General features: G+C 41.5%; 2 protein-coding genes across 13 annotated transcripts in view; one reads left to right on the top strand and one right to left on the bottom strand.

Annotated features, from left to right (window-relative positions):
- LOC137250444 (uncharacterized) overlaps positions 1–20725 on the bottom strand; it is a 117533-nt gene that overhangs the window by 85147 nt on the left and 11661 nt on the right. The gene's annotated exons all lie outside the window — the stretch shown is intronic.
- LOC137250434 (uncharacterized) lies at positions 5272–13393 on the top strand. 3 transcript variants are annotated; one of them, XM_067783256.1, is made up of 3 exons: positions 5272–5457; positions 5771–5851; positions 5974–13393. In XM_067783256.1, exon 3 carries the CDS (start codon positions 6622–6624, stop codon positions 9817–9819), a length of 3198 nt encoding a protein of 1065 aa, XP_067639357.1. In that variant the 5' UTR covers positions 5272–5457; positions 5771–5851; positions 5974–6621; the 3' UTR covers positions 9820–13393. The 3 variants fall into 3 exon arrangements, with proteins under 3 accessions (XP_067639357.1, XP_067639347.1, XP_067639341.1); XM_067783246.1 differs by having other exon boundaries at positions 5659–5851; XM_067783240.1 differs by lacking the exon at positions 5272–5457 and having other exon boundaries at positions 5467–5851.

Genomic DNA, 20725 nt, shown 5'->3' with positions numbered 1-20725 from the left:
GAGGGGGAAGCAAAGGAAATTGTTCTAGAGTACCAACTCACAAACGACGTTTTCACCACAGCATGGAAGAATTTAACTGACAGGTATCCTGACTAAAGTATCCTGATCAACACCCAACTAAAGATTTTATTTAGTTTAAAAAAATTTTGAGTGAGTGTGGTAACTCGACGCAACGCGAGATCAATAATTGTATCGCGTACCTTAAAACGCTCAGATCGATATCTCAAACTGGGATGCCATCATTACTTACCTATGCTCGACCAAGCTGCCAGAAAGTACCTTAGCTCTCTGGGAACAGACAGTCGCCAATAAGACAAAAGTCTCCAAGTGGAAAGAAATGGACAAATTCTTCCCATAGATTCCAGGCACTGGAAAACGGTTTCAGGCATTACCGGTAGAGATACTAGTAAAGCCCCTAAACAGCAGAACGGTAGACAGTCTACCGATTCTTCGCTCGCGCCGAAAACTTGGCGCCTTTCAAAGAAGCGTGGCCAAGCGCGCGTGCAGTATGTGCAAGTCCAACGAGCCCAAACTCATAAGCTGTCCGATATCAGATTACACTTTATTAAAAGTAACAACACTTGTATCAAGTGCCTCTCGTCGGGACATACTGTGTCTAAGTGTACTAGCTCATATAACTACAGCACTTGCCACCTACGACATCACACGCTCCTACATATTCAGGCAATTGCATCAACACCTACGGGTAGGCCAAAAGGATCATACCCCAATGACAACATCCCAAGCACTTCGGCCGAAGCAATGCAGAGGCGTGATGCGGCAAATAAGCACAACAACAATGTCAATAATGTCACATCATGTTTCTCAGCTTCCAATATAAAATACGGAAGCCTTACTAGGTACAGCACACGTCAACGTATTTTACAATAATACAAATTTTTCAGCGCGTGCCTTAAATGATTCTGGGCCCGAATGCACCTTTATTACAGAAAGGCTCAAAGGCCGTATCAACTTGCCACCTACTAGGCTGTCACTGGTACCACTAGTCAGGTTTCCGCGAAAGTGAAACCTCCCAACCTGTCAGGTAAATCCAACCGCATTACAAGCTTTCCCTAATATCATATTAGCGGACAAACGGTTCTTTATTAACGAATCAGTCGACCTTATTTTAGACGGTGACATTTACGTCCAAATCATGTTAGGGGGTATCAAAAAAGATAATCTAGGGACTCTCATCGCTCAAGAGACCGTATTTGGTTGGATCTGCTTCTCTACGAAGGCCATCCATGTGGAACGGAACTAACTTCGTCGGGGCAGCTCGGGTGCTTAGAGCACAATTTGCCTTAAATTAACCGATGCCCGCCTCAAGATCCTAGCTCTTTACACCCACCAAGAAATAGCGTGGTTTTTTATCCCTTCTGCGTGGCTTTTTATCCCTTCTGCGGCTGCTCACATGGGGGGGCTGTGGGAAGCAGGAGTCAAAAGTTTCACAAAACATTTCACGAAAATGTCTCAAAACTCCAAATAAAAATTCGAGGACTTTGCCACGCTATTGCGCAGAATGAAGTATTGTCTCAATTTTCGACCCTTAACCCCATCCTCAAATGATAAAGTCGATATTGAACCACTAACGCCAGGGCACTACTTGCTCGTCTACAACCCGATGCCAGCGAAAACCCACCATCGGTCATCAACCTAATCGAACTCCAAAAACTTAACAAATGGAGGCACCCAAAAACAAATATGACAATAGGGGATTTGATGAGCATAAAGGAAGACAACCTCCCCCCGAATGAATGGAGACTGGACAGTGTGGTCAAAGTCCACCGTGGCTACGACGACCGAATTCAAGTGGTCGCAATCATGACCGCTCAAAGCCAAGTGACGAGAGCCCTCGTCAAACTGATACGCCTCCCTCCTGGCAATGAAGGAGAGGACCCTACAAAAGCACAATAATTATCTTAACTGTAACCGGAATTCCACTTCGCAAAATCGCAAAAAAACAAGTAAGGACGGGACTGTCTTCGGCTGTGCCGAAGACTTCATACCTTTCATGAATGGGGTTGAACAATAATCTTATCCCATTCGTAATCTCCAAATAATCGGCTTTATAAGATAAGAAATATATAGTGAACAGATGTACATACCTAAGCGATTTTTAAGGTAAATATAAAATATAACAAGTAAAGGTGTCTAAGTTCGGGTGTAACCGAACATTATATACTCAGCGTGTACTTTAAGTGTACATTTCATTTCAGATAAATTACTTGTCTACATAACACGTGGCATTGCCCGTTTAAAAAAAAATTTCTCCCCATTTCCTCTTACAATAAAACTTGATAAGTGAAATATCATTGATTCAAAACTATTTTTTGCTAAGTTATAGCTTATTATACTAGTCTACGACCCCTTTAAACTTGTTTTATATCTAACTTACCGTGGTATTTAACCGATCCCGTCCATTTTTTACTAGGAATATTTTCTGCTATAAGGAAATAAGTGTTTCAGTACGAATGGGAGTGGACTTCTTAGTTGACCATGACATCACGATGCAGAGAAGGTTTATGCGCTATGAGAACCAGGATGTGCCACTTAACTTCAGTTTGGAGAAAGGGTGCAGCAGTAAGCGAGTGCTGGTGGAGGAGACTCGACAAAGACCACGAAAGTCAAAGGTAAAGGTTGATGGAACGAATGGGCTAAATAAAGAAAAATCAAAGATATCTGCGAGAGAAACACTGGCATTGACAAAACCAAATGGACGCACTAAAACGAAGGAAAGAATTTGAATGGTCAAGACTATACTGAGGATGCAAAGTCAATCCGTCAAGATAAAGCTCTGCGAAGTAGTTCATTCGCCAAACAAAAGAGTGTGACGGAACGGTCCAGGATAATGAGTAGTAGGATGAAACACAGGTACGACAAGAACAATAATCCGGAAGGTTTCCTGGAGGGAGATTTGGTACTGCTATACAACCTTCACCGGTGGAAAGGTGCTCCATCTAAATTTTGGTGCAATTTGGGAGGCCCGTACAGAGTTGTGAAGAGGATCAGTGATGTCATCTACCGCATACAAACAATTGGGAAACCACGAAATATAAGGGTGTTCACTTGGAGAGGCTAGCAGCGGTTAGATTGAGAGATTTGTCTGATCGGGACGATCAGACTTAGGTGGAGGGCAGTGTGACGAATATTAGTATCACTAAGCGATACTGCCATCACTAAGCCGATAATAACAGTATGTACGTGAACAAATCAATCATCATGTCCACACAAGGCAGCAGAGGGATACTCACCATCAGCTGAAGTAGTACTCACATATACACATGCATGTGGCTATGCGAGAGACTATAAACTACAACTATACATTTACATATATGTTTGATAACCAGGCGTGAAGTTCTCGAAGTTACTAGGCCTCAGTAGAAATGGGTGAACGAGCAACAGAGAGTATAAAAGCAGCGAAAGCTGATTAGTCAGTAAGCAGTTTGATTTAAACACGCTATCAGTTGCGAAGTGAAGTATAATTGTGAAGTATAATTGTACTACTCCCAAAGTAATCTAATAAAGACCATTTTGCATTACCAAATATTGGAGTTATTTTTTCGACAATTTAGCGGTTCGAACTTTAGCAGAAGGTGTAAAACAAACGGAGTTTCACTAAATTCGTTACAATATTTACATAAATTATACGACGGAGAATTAACGGACGAGCATATGGGTCTAAGTGGAACTCCCTCTTTATGGATTTTCGTCAAACCATACAACCTAGGCGTATTGGCAGTGTACTGAGGAGACTATATTTTTCTTTTATATTTATCACATTTTTTTAAAAAGTTTTTCTACAATTTCATTATTCTTGTACTGTAACTTGTTTGTGGGTCGCGTTTCAAACCCCGATATGAGGAAATATCGTTTACCATTTCCTGTAATTTTTTATCGTAATCAGATTTTTCCATCAGAACTGTTACATTGCCCTTGTCAGCGTTCAGGACTAATAGTTCTTTATTGTTTTTTAAGAACTTCTTAGCCGACTGAAAATCTGGTGATTGGGGACACCGCCTCGAGCGAACCCGCAACCGCTACAACAAATCTCTAGGACCCGTGCAACACTTTGAGTGGACATGGGGCCGATATAAAACTGGCACTCAGCGAGAGCGATACATTCTCGGTATCTGAGATTGCGGGCCAGTTCTTTACTAGCATGGACGAGCAACTTCTGTTGAAATCAGATCCGTCGGATGCTGAATTCGACGATACTATCGTGGAGGAGGATACGACGATGCGGATCAGCGGAGGATGGACGTCGATGCTGAAACCGACCGTTAACGAGCGCGCAGGTACTGCAAATAAACCTGCACCACTCTAAGGCAGCTTCGGCTGCGCTAATATTACGCCACAGCTCAACATATGAGGACGTCGTTCTAGCCCACGAGCCTTGGTCGTTGGCAGCAAGGTCTGTGTGCTCTGTTGTCATGGCAAGAATACTGTTCGTACATATATAAATAAATTAGCGGTACCCGACAAATGATGTTCTTGGTCTCCCTGGTCCACATTTTGGTCGATATCTTGAAAACGCCTTCACATATAAAACTAAAGGCCACTTCCTTTGAAAACCCCCATTTATACCTTTAATTTGATACTCATAACGTACAAACACATTCTTGAGTCACCCCTAGTTCACCTTATTGCGAAATAAGGCCCTCTCCCTTTTAAAATAATCATTACCACCTCTCATTTGATACCCATGCCATACAAACACATTCCAGGGTTACCCTAGGTTCATTTTCCTAAATGTTGATTTTCCCTTATTTTGTCTTAACCTTGCTTGTTTTATTAAAAACTTTTGATTTGATCGTCTAATGTATAATACACGAAACACTAGTAAGAATGCCATTTGTGGAGTTAGGCACTTTTGATATGTGTGGACTCATATTTAAAACAGAGAAAATATAGTACTTTCACAATCATTGTGCACAATACAAAGTGTGTCAACTAAGGGATAAATGTCAAAATTCAAACAGCCTCGCTCGCAAATCTCAGGTCTAGAGTTGCATTTTTTTGGTACGTAAGAGTACCTTAAGCTGAGTTGCATTTGATAGTTAAATAAAACTTTGTAGTAGATGAAACAGTTGCATATATTCCTACGGAAATATAAATAATAGAAGACTTGCAGCCTCCAAGAATGCGGAAACATATGGAAAGAAAAATATATTTAAATTAGAGTCAAAAAAGTCTAGAGAAACTTAACAAAATATAAAGTGCCACACGTGTAACATTGTTGTTTTTATACTCAGTTGTTGAAGCCAAAAGGCTTGCAATAGTTGGGAATCACTGGACATTTCTCGATGCAGCCGTATGCTGCAAAACTACTCGTGCCGGGAAATGCACCGGTGAGAATGTGCGAAAGCAGTGAGAACAAATTGATGTACGACTTGAGAAGACAGTCTTTGGCTATCCACCAACCGCTGCGCTTCCAGTCGTCATCAACATTACAAGGTACTTTTTCTGCCTTTCATTATTTTACTTTCTACCTTTATTTAATTATTGTATATATTTGCATAAATTCATATATATCCTTCTATATATGTAATTTATCTCTTATTTTTATGCAAATAAACAATTCTTGAATTGTATTCTAATTCATTGTTTTTTCTTTCTTTGTGGTTCGCTGCTTGAGCAACTTTTCCAACTCGTGAGTTCGTACCGGCGCTTTCTTTCGTCGCTATCCCCCCCAAACATTTGGTCCTCCGGAGCCTACGAACTCAACAAGCAACGAACAATTCGCTAAAGCATCTCTACATCTTTTCAGCCTTAGAGAGAGAAGAATAACAAAAACGAAGAAGGAAACAAAATTAACCAACCAACTCATCGAGAAAATTGGAACAAAAAGGTGCGTGTAAAATAAAATATTTTGTTGAGCTATTGTATTAAGAATTTAGAGTGCATATAAATAAATATAATTTGCCCTACGGTTTGCTTTTTTTATTCTTTCGCCTACGTTCACTCCAACAGTGGTAGCTACATATTTGCATATACATACATACATACATACGTCTGCTCAGTGCACAAACGATAGGCGCAAAGTCAATTGCTTGTTCTTTTTGGTCAAAGTTGTCTAACTCAATATAACTCAAACGTGAGTATTGTTAGAATTTTCTAGTGATTAAAGGTCTTAAAAACATCGTAAAAACTACAGCTGTAGAAGCACCTAATTTTCTTTGTACTCTGCTATTAATTTTCCAATAAGATTCCTTAATCACAAATACTAATTTTTATCAGCTTTGTCCGATTCAAACTTTTTGATTTAGACTGCTTTGACTACAAACACTTGTTAACATTGACTTCGCTTTGTTATTTGCCGCTCTCGCAATATCAGTTGCACACTAAACGACCATTTACATTGGAACGCATATCACAGTGTAAATTTCCTGGTAGGAAAAACTTGCATCAGCCCAGTAGTCACTGGTGGATTAGTACTGGTTCCATTAGAACCACTTAGAGTTTTGCTTATAATTTGGTAGCGTTTATCATTCCCTTCATACGAGTCGCATTGTAAGCTCATTATCATTATAACTTACGCGGGTTTTGAGGAATATTTAGTACCTTTTTTTCAATCTGAATTTTCATTGAACGTAAATCATTTTACTTCGAAGTGCAAAGATGGCTTTGAACTTTTTCACCAGATGCTCAGATCAGGTCGTCAGATTCAACGCAGAATACGATGAATCAACGTTAAAAGAACATCCAGTGGCTTCCCTAGACATTTTAAAAGCAGAAGTATTGGACATTTGGTCCAGAACAAAGGAAGCGTACGAAAAATGTTTATACTCGCTGACTGATCAGGACGAGTTAGAAGCTGTAAAAGCCAAACAATCTGCAACCTTTAAGGATTATATGTCTTGTTCAGCACGCATTACTGAATGCATCCAGAAAGCAACCGTCGTACCTATCCAGGCACCTTCCCAGACCCTTTCCCAAGTAGCCAACTCCTCGAATAGTTTACGCTTACCGCCATGTGACACAGACATTTTCCATGGGGACTATGTGTCGTGGCCATCCTTTCGGGATCTTTTTACCGCGATTTATATAAATAACGGGCGACTAAGTGACGTTGAAAAACTGTTTCATCTTCTTAAAAAGACAAGTGGCGAAGCAAATGAAATCGTCAGCAAAGCCCCACTAACCAATCTGGGTTTTAATATGGCATGGTCCAATTTAAAAGCGGCGTATGAAAATAAGCGGGTGTTAATTAATAGCCACTTGAAGGTGCTCTTCTCGCTTCCAGTCATTCGGACTGAAAGCGCTTCAGCTCTAAAAGAGCTACAGCGGAGCATTAATGGATGCTTGTCCGCGATGAAAATGCACGAGGTCAACATTGAAAATTGGGATCCAATCCTTATTTTCATATGTTCCAACCATCTCCCAGAAACCACACTTGCCCATTGGGAACAATCTCTAGTAGACAAAACGGCTATACCGAAGTGGAGTCAAATGGATTCCTTCCTCACCATGCGATATAGGACTTTGGAATCGATAGTGGATGTGAAGTGTTCAGCGGCTTCAACGAACCAACAACAAAAAATTTCGTCACAGTCACATAATCCAGCAAATCCAAAGAAGGTGGCACTCGCAACTAAAGTCACCTCATCAAATTGTATATTATGTCCTAAGCAACAACATCCTCTACGACTTTGTACCAAATTTTCAGCCCTAGCCGTGAATGACAGGTTTGCGCAAGTTAAAAAGCATAATTGCTGCCTCAATTGTCTGGGAAAAGGCCACTCATTAAAGGACTGTAAAAGTTCATACTCGTGTTCCAAGTGCAAAAGTAGACACCATACTCTTCTGCACAGAGTCCCTTCTAACACCCAACCTTCCAAAGACTCCACCGTAGCAACTGCTTCACAAGCATTCCACACCAATCTACAGTCCACACCATCCAATAGAAACTCATCTCCAGATGAAGAAACCTTGAAATCGTCAAGCTTATCCTCAGCTCTTCTCGGAACCGCAATGGTTCACATTTGTCACTTGGGGTCAACATATGTCGCTCGGGCATTGATTGACTCAGCTGCGGAAGCATCCTTCATTTCGGAGCGACTTCGCAAGCTTCTAAAGCTTCCATGCTCAAAAACAAACGCGGTTATTTCGGGACTAAATCAAAAAGTTTGTAATAATTCCTCGAAGAGTTGTTCCTTCGTTTTGGGCTCACCCCGTGACCCAAATCTTTTGATAGAAGCCACCGCGTATGTTTTACCAAAGATCACTGGCAACTTACCCTCAACTTCAATAAACGAAGAGATTTTAGAACAAATCCCCAAAGTAACCTTGGCAGATCCGAATTTCCTACAAAGCAGTCCGGTAGACGTTCTCATAGGAGGAGACTTGTATCCCAAAGTCATGTTAGATGGGGTAAAGCGCAATGTCCATAAAAATTTACTGTCCCAAGAGACCGTGTTTGGGTGGATCATCACCGGAGCATCCTCCACTGCACACGTCTCTTGCTTTGCCACCAAAGTCTCGATGGGAGAGGACATACCACTAGATAACCAATTGCGTAAGTTTTGGGAATTAGAGGAAGTTCCTAAAAGAAACCTTCAAACGGCAGAGGATTCATTTTGTGAGGAGCTATACGCAAAGACCACCATACGGAACGCGGATGGGAGATACATAGTGTCACTGCCCTTCAAACAGTTTTATCCTACGGATCTGAAGTTAGGGGTATCTCGACCCATCGCGCTACGCCAGTTTTATACCAATGAATCGAGATTATTAAAGAATCCTTATTTAAAGGTAGAATACGACAAGGTGGTAAAGGAATACTTGGAACTAGACCACATGGAACAAGTCGATTCTCCCACCTTTGAACATTCTCCTAGTCATTTCTATCTCCCACATCACGCGGTATTAAAGCCTGAAAGCACTTCAACGAAGTTGCGAGTAGTCTTTAATGCTTCTAGCAAAACATCCAATGGAGTGTCATTAAATGATATTCTGCATGTAGGTCCCGCTCTTCAAGCGGATTTAACACTTTTAATCATTCGATGGAGAATGTATAAGTTCGTTCTCAACAGTGATATACAGAAGATGTATCGTCAGATTCTGATAAATCCAGCGCATAGACCTTATCAAAGAATCCTTTTTAGAGAGGATCCACAAGGTAACATAAGGGACTTTCAATTAAAAACGGTAACCTTTGGGGTCAATTGCGCGCCTTACTTAGCAATTAGGACGCTTCACCAACTGGCCCAGGATAACCAAGATTCTCATCCATTAGCAGCTCAAATCCTTCGAAAGTCTATGTATGTAGACGATGTACTAGCAGGCTTTCATGACGTATCTACAGCGCTGAGGGCACGAAATGAGCTAATTGAAACACTAGGTAGTGCAGGTTTGTCTCTAAGAAAGTGGTCGTCAAATTCAAGGGAAACTTTGGTAGATCTTCCCCGAAACCATTTATTAGATAAAGATTTCTTAGAATTAGAGGAAACTAGCACTACAAAAGCTTTAGGTATACGATGGAATGCTAAGTCAGATCAGTTTTTCTTCCAAGTTCATACCCCTCCTATGAAAGACAACTATACCAAGCGTGAAGCGCTCTCGATCATAGCAAAGCTTTTTGATCCAGCCGGTTGGCTAGCACCAGTAGTAGTATTAGCAAAGATAGTCATGCAGCAAATTTGGTCAGATGGTACCTTGTGGGATCAGCCTTTAAAGCTTCAAACTCTTTCCCAATGGAAAACCTTTTTGGAAAACTATAGATATGTCGAGGAGATACAAATTCCACGATGGGTGGAATACAACGAACAATCGCCCTTCCAAATTCATGCCTTTTGCGACGCCTCGGAAAAGGCATAAGCGGGGGTGATATACTTGAGAGTGGAAACCGCAAACATCACTTCTTCTCACCTTTTATTTGCAAAAACCAAAGTCGCACCAATCAAAACGATTTCTCTACCTCGATTGGAGCTATGTGGTGCTCTTCTCATCGCCGAAATGCTTCAAACTCTCCTCAGCGAACTTCCATTTAAACCGGAAAATATCTTCTGTTGGACAGATTCAACTATCGTGCTAGCGTGGCTTAAAAAGCGACCTAGCTCTTGGACCACCTTTGTCGCTAATCGAGTGGCAAAGATACAGGAACTAGTCGAGGTTGATCAAAAAGGAGAATCCTGCAGATCTTGGTAGCAGAGGAGCCTACCCCGTGGACTTGCGAGAAAATCAGCAATGGTGGCACGGCCCTCCGTGGCTGATAAAGGATGCGGGGCAATGGCCATCGTACTATCCCGAAACCGAGGACTTAACCCTCGAAGCGAGGGGAGTGAAGGCGCACACTTCAGTCGTATCCAAATATGAGGACCTTCTCGCAAGGTTTTCTTCGTTTCCGCGAGCACTTCGGGTGCTTTCCTACGTCATGAGATTTTACCATCGGACTTGTACACACACGCGTCGGTTCCATTTGTATCCATCTCTTATCATCTCGGGAGAGGAAATCTCAAAAACGCGTAGACGGCTAATTATTCTTGCTCAGATGAATTGTTTCCCAGAAGAGCATCGCAATCTAACTTCCAAAATTCCTATTAGCTCGAAAAGTAAAATTTTGACCTTGAATCCATTTTTTGACAGTCAGGGTGTAATACGAGTCAACGGCCGGTTAGCAAACTCGCCGACCATACCCTACAACGAAAAACATCCAATTCTACTTCCGTACAACTGTTCGTTTTCCAAATTGCTAGTTTACTTTCTACATTGCATTTCCCTTCACGGAGGCAATCAACTGACACTACGGTTACTTCGTCAGCAGTATTGGATTCCGCAAGCCAAAAATCTAATCAGGACTACGATTCATCATTGCAAACCTTGCGTTCTGCATAGACAACGAGACCAAAGTCAAATCATGGCTGCTCTTCCAGAGGAAAGGACAACTCTCTCCAGACCGTTCGAAAACACTGGGGTCGATTTTGCGGGTCCATTCGACATTAAGACGTATTCCGGACGATCGTATAAGGTGACCAAAGGATATGTGTGCATTTTCATTTGCTTTTCTACAAAAGCAATTCATTTGGAAGCGGCCAGTGATCTCTCCACAGAAGCCTTTCTCCGGGCATTTTCTAGGTTCACTTCCCGCAGAAGTTGTCCAAAAAATATATTTTCGGATAATGGAACAAACTTCGTTGGTGCGTCAACCAGCCTTAAAAGGGATTTTAAGCAATTTTTAACCTCATCTCAGGAATCCTTGTGTAACCTCTATAGTCATCAAGAGGTGTCGTGGTACTTTATACCGGCGGGCGCTCCTCACATGGGTGGGCTATGGGAAGCTGGGGTTAAAAGTTTTAAATTCCATTTCCGAAGAGTCGCTGCGTCTCAGAAATTCACATTCGAAGAGTTCCAAACTCTGTTATGTCGCATAGAAGCTTGCCTTAACTCTCGACCACTATCGCCGAATTCCACTGAAGTATCGGACTCTGCCGCCTTAACACCTGGTCATTTTCGCACGGGAGGTCCTATCCTCTCGCCCGCAGAACCATCCATTGAAGCCAATCCCACATCGCTAATTAATCGGTGGCAGAAGTTAAAAGCTTTGAGCCAACAGCATGCCCTTCGATGGAAGGAGGAATACTTAAAAGAACTCCACAAACGTTATAAGTGGAAGTTCCCCAAGAGAGATATCGCGATTGATGATTTAGTAGTTGTACGTCACGAAAATATACCACCCAATGAATGGCGCTTGGGCCGGGTTACTAAGGTCTACCAAGGCACCGATAAAAGAATTCGCGTCGCCGACATTCGCACCCAAAAGGGAATGATAACGCGCCACATCGGGAAGTTAGTAGTCTTACCCAATTAACTTTTATGTATATTCTATTTCTCTCACTTTAGCATCATGGAATTGGCACGTTTAAATGAATCGACAACCTCCACGGCACGCGCCTCATCGCCCCCAGCGCCAACTGCACCGAAAAAAGCCATCCAACCCCCATCAAAATCGGACGGCCGATTCAAATGCAGAGTTTGCCACCGCGCGCATCCACTGCGGTACTGTAAGAAGTTTCTGCAAGCGAACCATGAACGTCGTTTAAGACTCGTACTATTGCATCGCTACTGTTCGCGCTGTCTAGCACACTCACATGGGGCCAAAAATTGCCAAAGTAGTGGAACGTGCCAGTACTGCCATGACACTCACCACACGCTCTTACACTCCAAAACTCCTCTATACCTCCGAAAAGAGGTGCCTCAGCTTCTGACGCAACTCTCGGGAACCATCACTGTATTGCCAACCGTCGCGGTATACTTACATGTGGGGCAGCGGAGGATTTTGACCCGAGGCCTGCTCGATCCGTGCTCGCAGACGAGTAAAGTTTGTGGGTCATTAGTCAAGCGTCTCAGCTTGCGAACCTTACCGGTGGCAACCACCGAAATGTGCGAGTTGCACGTCAGCTCGTCTAATGACCCATACGTGCAGTTCTCGTTTGCTGCTAGGGTCGTCGCGGAGGTCGGGTTGAAGACCCCTGTCCGCCACCTCAGCCAAACGACGCGAGACAAATTCGTTAACCTACTATTAGCCGATCCGAACTTTCATACCTCGTCCGCGGTAGCCGTAATCTTCGGCGGCGATGTACATAATAAAATAATGCGTACCGAGATCATAGCGTATTCTGGGTATCCTACTGCCCAGAACTCAATATTCGGTTGGGTCCTTTCTGGCCCATGTGCCCTTTAAGACACATCTACCCCCTACTGGGTACCGTTTACAAATTTACGAAGGCGCCTCCTTACTGAGGACTAGATGTAAGAATATACTATAACATATTGAATTCCTAAAACATACGTAGTTATACACATATATAAATAAAAGCTCAACAATTTATTTCCTTTACACGCATGTTTGAATTTATAGAGTTAAGCATTATATTGTAAATTGAGAGCTACCACATTTAGAACGAATCTTGTACATACATAGATTACCAACGTTTATCTCCAAGTCATTTGCAATTCCTCAGTATTGCAAGGCTGGCGGCAATGTTGAAGCCAAAAGGCTTGCAATAGTTGGGAATCACATTTCTCGATGCAGCCGTATGCTGCAAAACTACTCGTGCCGGGAAATGCACCGGTGAGAATGTGCGAAAGCAGTGAGAACAAATTGATGTACGACTTGAGAAGACAGTCTTTGGCTATCCACCAACCGCTGCGCTTCCAGTCGTCATCAACATTACAAGGTACTTTTTCTGCCTTTCATTATTTTACTTTCTACCTTTATTTAATTATTGTATATATTTGCATAAATTCATATATATCCTTCTATATATGTAATTTATCTCTTATTTTTATGCAAATAAACAATCCTTGAATTGTATTCTAATTCATTGTTTTTTCTTTCTTTGTGGTTCGCTGCTTGAGCAACTTTTCCAACTCGTGAGTTCGTACCGGCGCTTTCTTTCGTCGCTATCCCCCCCAAACATTTTTTTTTTTTTTTTTTTTTTTTTTTTTTGTTTTTTTTTTTTTTGGTTTTACAGGTATAAAGGAATCGAGATAGATATAGACTTCCATATATCAAAATCATCAGTATCGAAAAAAAATTTGATTGAGCCATACGTCCGTCTGTCCGTTTTGAGGTATCTCATCTGATATGTAGGTTCCTGGGCACTCATCTCAGATCAATATTTAAAATGAACGATATCGAACTATAACCACGCCCACTTTTTCGATATCGAAAATTTCGAAAACCCGAAAAAGTGCGATAATTCATTACCAAAGACGAATAAAGCGATGAAACTTGGTAGGTGAGTTGAACTTATGACGCAGATTAGAAAATTAGTAAAATTTTGGACAATAGGCGTGGCACCGCCCACTTTTAAAAGAAGGTAATTTTAATATTTTGTAAGCTGTAATTTGGCAGTCGCTGAAGAACGGAGAACGGCCACGCCCACTTAAAAAAAATTATCTGAACTCAATTTGTATTGATGTAAAATATGGCCGAAATCCGGTTATGACGAAAAGTTACGAAAAATGAAAAAATTCCATAATTCTATACCAAATACGAAAAAAGGGATGAAACATGGTAATTGGATTGGTTTATTGGCGCAAAATATAACTTTAGAAAAAAGCTTTGTAAAATGGGTGTGACACCTACCATATTAAGTAGAAGAAAATGAAAAAGTTCTGCAGGGCGAAATCAAAAGCCCTTAGAATCTTGGCTAGAATACTCTTCGTGGTATTACATATATAAATAAATTAGCGGTACCCGACAGATAATGTTCTGGGTCACCCTGGTCCACATTTTGGTCAATATCTCGAAAACACCTTCACATATACAACTACCACCACTCCCTTTTAAAATACTCATTAACACCTTTTATTTGCTACTACCCATATCATACAAACAAATTCTAGAGTCACCCCTGGTCCACCGTTATGGCGATATTTTGAAAAGGCGTCCACCTATAGAACTAAGGCCCACGCCCTTTTAAAATACACATTAACACATTTCATTTGATACCCATATCGTACAAACAAATTCTAAAGTCACCCCTGGTCCACCTTTATGGCGATATCTTGCAAAGGCGTCCACCTATAGAACAACGGCCCACTCCTTTTTAAAATACTCATTAACACATTTCATTTGATACCCATATCGTACAAACAAATTCTAGAGTCACCCCTGGTCCACCTTTATGGCGATATCTTGCAAAGGCGTCCACCTATAGAACAAAGGCCCACTCCTTTTTAAAATACTCATTAACACCTTTCATTTGATACCCATATCGTACAAACAAATTCAAGAGTCACCCCTGGTCCACCTTTATGGCGATATCTTGAAAAGGCGTCCACCTATAGAACTAAGGCCCACGCCCTTTTAAAATACACATTAACACATTTCATTTGATACCCATATCGTACAAACAAATTCTAGAGTCACCCCTGGTCCACCTTTATGGCGATATATTGAAAAGGCGTCCACCTATAGAACAAAGGCCCACTCCTTTTTAAAATACTCATTAACACCTTTCATTTGCTACTACCCATATCATACAAACATATTCTAGAGTCACCCCAGGTCCACCTTTATGGCGATATCTTGAAAAGGCGTCCACCTAAAGAACTAAGGCCCGCGCCCTTTTAAAATACACATTAACACATTTCATTTGATACCCATATCGTACAAACAAATTCTAGAGTCACCCCTGGTCCACCTTTATGGCGATATCTCGAAAAGGCATCCACCTATAGATTTAAGACCCACTCCCTTTGTTTAGGCCACCAGCCTAAATATTCGCTACCACCCTAATGTACACTTTTGGCAATTTTAGTATTTACCGGTAACGGCCCACCCCTGCCGAGCGCTAACTTTAAAGGGGAAAACTCGACGAAAGTTAGCTATCGGCAGGTGGTGCGGACCTTTTTCGTTTTTTAAACTTTCTTTTCTATTTGGAACGTCAAAGAGCCAGCAGCTAGCCCCAGGTGAGTAAGAAAAAAAAGTGAGTTTTTTAAATCAGCCATTTTATACAGTGCGAGTGTCAGTGAATTAAGATTGGAAAAGAATTAATGTTAAAAATCTGAGTTGCCTCTTGAATTTATTTTGTACACTTTCGGCTCCTAGCCATTGTCACATAACTTTAATTTTCAATTTGCCTTTTTTTGCAATTCATTCGTATGAATTTGAATGTGCCAAGTGCATATGGTACGCGGTAATAAGTTGTATCTTGAAGTGTGCGCAAATAATTATTTTCATCCTTGTGCCTTAAACTAATTCCCATCTTTAAATTCCGTGAATTAATATTGCAAGTAATTATTTGTGCATAGGGAAGCGTGCGTCTGATTAATTCCTTCTTTACCCAATACTTGAGTTGGAATTGATTAGGCCCCTTCATTACATACCGCGAGTGTACTCTTGCACACCTTTTGTGTTGTGAACTTTCACCTTAGCGAACCTTTGATAATTAATAACCACATCTTCTTTACATAGTTAATAAATTGTTATTGTTTTGATACTAATTCGGTGTTTTATTTCTTTTATTTGCAACGCACACGCCCGACTTCCCCGGGTCCACTGCCCCGCAAAACATTGGTCCTTACGCGCCGAGGAAAGTAAAATTTGAGCATTTTGTGACAAAAACCCAGAAAATAAAAACATTTGGGAAAGTTGAGAATTGGAAATTATAATTTACTTAAACATTAAAATCATCAAAACCAGCGAGACAACAAACCAATATAGCCGACCAACTCGTCATCTAGCACAACATTTTTGGCAACTCGCTATCACGCAACACACACTGCCATAAAATCATCACATCATACAATCTATTATAACATACAATCCATTGATCATCACAGGTCATAACATCATACAGTCCATTACAGTCAACAGCACATCATACATTTTCAATATCGCAGTACACTCTTCAAGTTCACATACAACATCCCACAGTTAATCACATCACATCATCACATTACTCGGTTCATCACATCATCTACGGCACATACGGTCCATTATTATATCATACAGTCCATTAGCTTCATCACATAACATCACATTCAACAGCCACAGTCCATTATTATCGCATACAGTACATTCATCACATCATCGTTATATTGCAATCACTCATACAGTCCATTCGCATCACATCGAAAACACATTATCATCACTTCACATCAACACATAAAAACTTAAGGTACGTACGTGGTTGCTTGGTTTCACAAACTTTGTTTATGTACGTGAATCACGTAAAAAGGTGCACTCTGTGATTGATGCAAGGCAAAGCAAGTGAAATTGCTAAATTTCGTGTTTTTTAAGCACACAACGCCTTTTGACGATCGGGTAATTCCCCCCACCAGTGGTAAGGGTTACTCGACACCGCTCAAGGCAGACAGTCAGTGAATTTTTTTTTAGTTTTTTTTTTTTTTTTCTCACACTCATCACTGCACTGTGTTGTACCCCCTCATCGTCACATACATTGACAAACTTCCCAGTCAGGAACCATAATTTCACTTGGTTGATAGCCTTAGCTTGTCTATCACAGAATTCACTTTGGTAATCAGTTTGCGAGCTGAAATATTACCAAAAGCCAACAAGTATCACTACGTTGGGTGGCTAGTGGCTCATCACAATTGGTCACAAACACAATTTTATACTGATCGTTTTTATATTATATAGCTGTATGTTTTCAGCGTTTTTATAATAAATAATTAAAAGTGCAGTTGTCCACATTAAGTTGGATACACACATTTATTTTCTTATTTATATTGGGAAAGATACCCTGGTTGGCTACTCGGCGATACTCATCAACGTTCACATAACACCCTTTTTAATACACATTTAATCCTCGTCAGGATTTCTATCTGTGTTTCACATTAAATCCTCATTGGGATTTTTTATCTGTGGTTCACATTTTACACTATATCCACATTGGGATTACCATCTGCGTTTTTTAATTTTTTTTAAACACGCTAAGTTTCAAAATATTTCTATCTGTGTCCAACACACCTGTTAAGACACATTAAATATTTGCAGACGATTCTCTTCTCTGCATTGCATATCACTGTAGACACATTAAATCCTTTCAGGACTTCTATCCGTGCTTAATATCACTTTGCACCGACTAGAACCTCAGGATTTCTATCTGTGCTGCATATCACTACATTTATATCATTTTATACACATTAAATCCTCGTCAGGATTTCTATCTGTGGCTTGCACAATCCTCGTGAGGATTTCTATAAGTGGTTCATATCAGCGGCCACATTACATACACGGCATAATTTACATTTGATTAAATTTTTGCTTAGCACTATTCACATAAGATTGCTATCTGTGTTAACACATTCAATCAGAATTCGTGTGTTCCTAAAGCTTTTACTTATACAGCGCAATCACAGCAAAAACGAAAACACTCTTATAATTTTTTGTTGTGGTTGCATTTACACCAAAGCCACTAAGTCGTTTACCTCCGAGCTCGACACCTTCAAAGAGACAAAATATTCAAATTAATAAAATCAATGGAGACTTATATTAGATTGGCTGATTCCATAGTGGAGTTTGAACAAGAGTTCAACTCCACCCCGGCCGAATCCCGGAACAAGCACACCCTTGCACTACTGCAAGAGGAGCTAAGGGCACTATGGAAGAAGACCAAGTCCACATATGAAAGTCTTCTCAGCAATTCTGAACTGTCCAAAGACGAGCTCAGCTCATTAAGAAAGAAAAATAAAAGCTGCTTTGCATGCTACCTGCAATGCATGTCTGCTGTGGCGGCTGAAGCCGAAGCTATCACCCCACAGCCGGCGAAGGATGAAGCAAAGGAGGAAGACTCCTCGCGCCGTGGACATAGAATGCGGCTGCCGCCTTGTGACACCGATGTATTTAAAGGCGACTACCTCTCCCGGCCAGCTTTTCGAGATATGTTCACGGCGATATACATCCACAATACCGATCTGAAAGATGTCGAGAAATTATACTATTTGAAGCAAAAAACGCAAGGGGAGGCAAAAGAAATAGTGGGCAGGTGCTCATTAACAAACGAGGGTTTTGCAACCGCCTGGAAGAATCTAAGCGACAGGTACGAAAATAAACGTATCCTCGTCAACACACAATTAAAACTTTTATTTAATCTGACGGCAGTCGAGCAGGAGTGTGGAACATCAATTAAAAAATTGCAACGTGAGATCAACAATTGCATTTCTGCGCTACAATGTCATAATATTGACATCACAAATTGGGACGCAATCATAACTTACTTATGCTCCACAAAACTCCCTGAATCTACATTGGCTCTTTGGGAACAGACCGTAGAACGGAAGACAGATATCCCGAAATGGGAGGATATGGACAAATTCCTGTCCAATCGCTTCCAGACATTGGAGACGGTTTCCGATCTTAGGGGTAATAAAACAACAAAAGCACCCAAAAGTCAGAGTTCGAATTCTAGGGAAAATTCTACGAAACTTGGGGTTTACCAAGCAAGCGTACCAAAGTCGGCATGTAAGATGTGCAACAGTACAGAGCACAAATTACGAAATTGCCAAAAATTCCGTAGGTTGTCCACGTCAGGAAAAATAGAATTTATCAAAAACAATAGTTATTGTCTGAATTGTCTGTCGGGTGGACACACCGTGACACGATGCACTAGCCAATTTAATTGCAGCACGTGCCATGCAAGGCACAACACCTTGCTCCATCTTCCGACAGCACAATCAAAGACAACTCCTCAAAGGTGGACTCAAAACGCCACCGACAATTCACCTTCAACCTCACAGCAGGCTAGGGCAAGGATGGAGTCTGAAAAAAGACAAGATAATACTAATAACGTCTCTTCGTGTCATGCTAACACCACTAAAGGGGTGTTATTAGGAACAGCACGGGTTAATATAATCCACAACGGAGTGAATTTTTCCGCCAGAGCGCTTATAGACTCTGGGTCCGAATGCTCTTTCATAACTGAAAGACTAAAGAAGCGAATAAACCTTCCGTCCAAACGTTTGCATGTGCAGGTGTCAGGAATAAGTAATACACCATCTGCACAGGTAAAGGAATCATGCTCGATTAACTTAGGTTCGCTTACAGACCCCTTAGTAAGCATCAATACAGTGGCCCTAGTCCTGCCTCGATTAACAGGGGACCTTCCGACTTGCCAAGTGAGCGCAACGACTCAGCAAGCGTTCCCTGATTTGACTCTGGCAGATAAGAGGTTCTTCGTTAATGAACCAGTCGACCTCATACTTGGAGGCGATATTTATCCCCAGATCATACTAAACGGTATACGGAAGAACGTTCTAAATACGCTTCTCGCCCAAGAAACCGTCTTCGGTTGGATTTTAACCGGTCGTGCAGATGCACCTCACCCAACCAATACACGAGTATCATTTTTTAACGAAATTAGCCTAGACAAGCAACTAACCGCTTTCTGGGAAATTGAAAACATACCAACAAAAAAGGCCCTGACTGAAGACAATGCCTATTGCGAGGCACTATATAAGAACACGACGGAAAGGAATTCAGATGGAAGATACACCGTCGCCCTTCCATTCAAACAAGACTTCCCAAAAACGCTCTGTTTGGGCCCATCTCTTAAGAGCGTCTGCTCTCAGTTCTATCGGAACGAGACACGCCTAGCCAAGACACCGGCCCTACAGACGGAATACAATAGGGTACTGACAGAATACGTCACGTTAGGGCATATGTCTAAGGTGCACACCGTAGTACCACCACAATCATCTGATTGCTACTTCTTGCCGCATCATGCGGTTATCAAAGAAGAGAGTACAACGACTAAAGTGAGGGTCGTGTTCAACGCGTCATGCCCGACATCCAATGGCACAAGCCTGAACGATGTTCTACACACCGGCCCAGTACTTCAATCCGACTTAACAATACTGCTCCTCCGATGGAGATTCTACAAGTACGTCTTCAATAGCGACATTGAGAAGATGTACAGGCAAATTTGGGTAAAGGAAAATCAAACCCAATACCAAAGAATCGTTTTTCGACTCAAAGCAGAGGACCCTGTCAGCGTGTTTGAGCTCAACACGGTAACCTTTGGGGTAAACTGCGCCCCCTATCTAGCGATCAGGACCCTACATCAACTTGCTGATGACGTCGAGGCATCTCTGCCAACCGCAGCGCATATCTTGCGAAACAGTATGTACGTCGATGACGTCCTTGCAGGGGGGCATAGCATCGAGGCAGCAATCGCGGCCCGCGATGAAATCACAGCTGCATTAAAGTCAGCAGGATTCCCTCTGCGAAAGTGGACATCTAACTGCAGTAGGA

This window comes from Eurosta solidaginis, chromosome 1 (genome assembly GCF_040869045.1).
Source record: "Eurosta solidaginis isolate ZX-2024a chromosome 1, ASM4086904v1, whole genome shotgun sequence".
NCBI lineage: Eukaryota > Metazoa > Arthropoda > Insecta > Diptera > Tephritidae > Eurosta > Eurosta solidaginis.
This window is presented reverse-complemented; position numbering and strand designations above follow the sequence as displayed.

What these genes read in the sequence shown, in the direction of transcription:
- LOC137250434 (XM_067783256.1), top strand. Translation starts at nt 6,622, where the DNA reads ATGGCTTTGAACTTTTTCACCAGATGCTCAGATCAGGTCGTCAGATTC.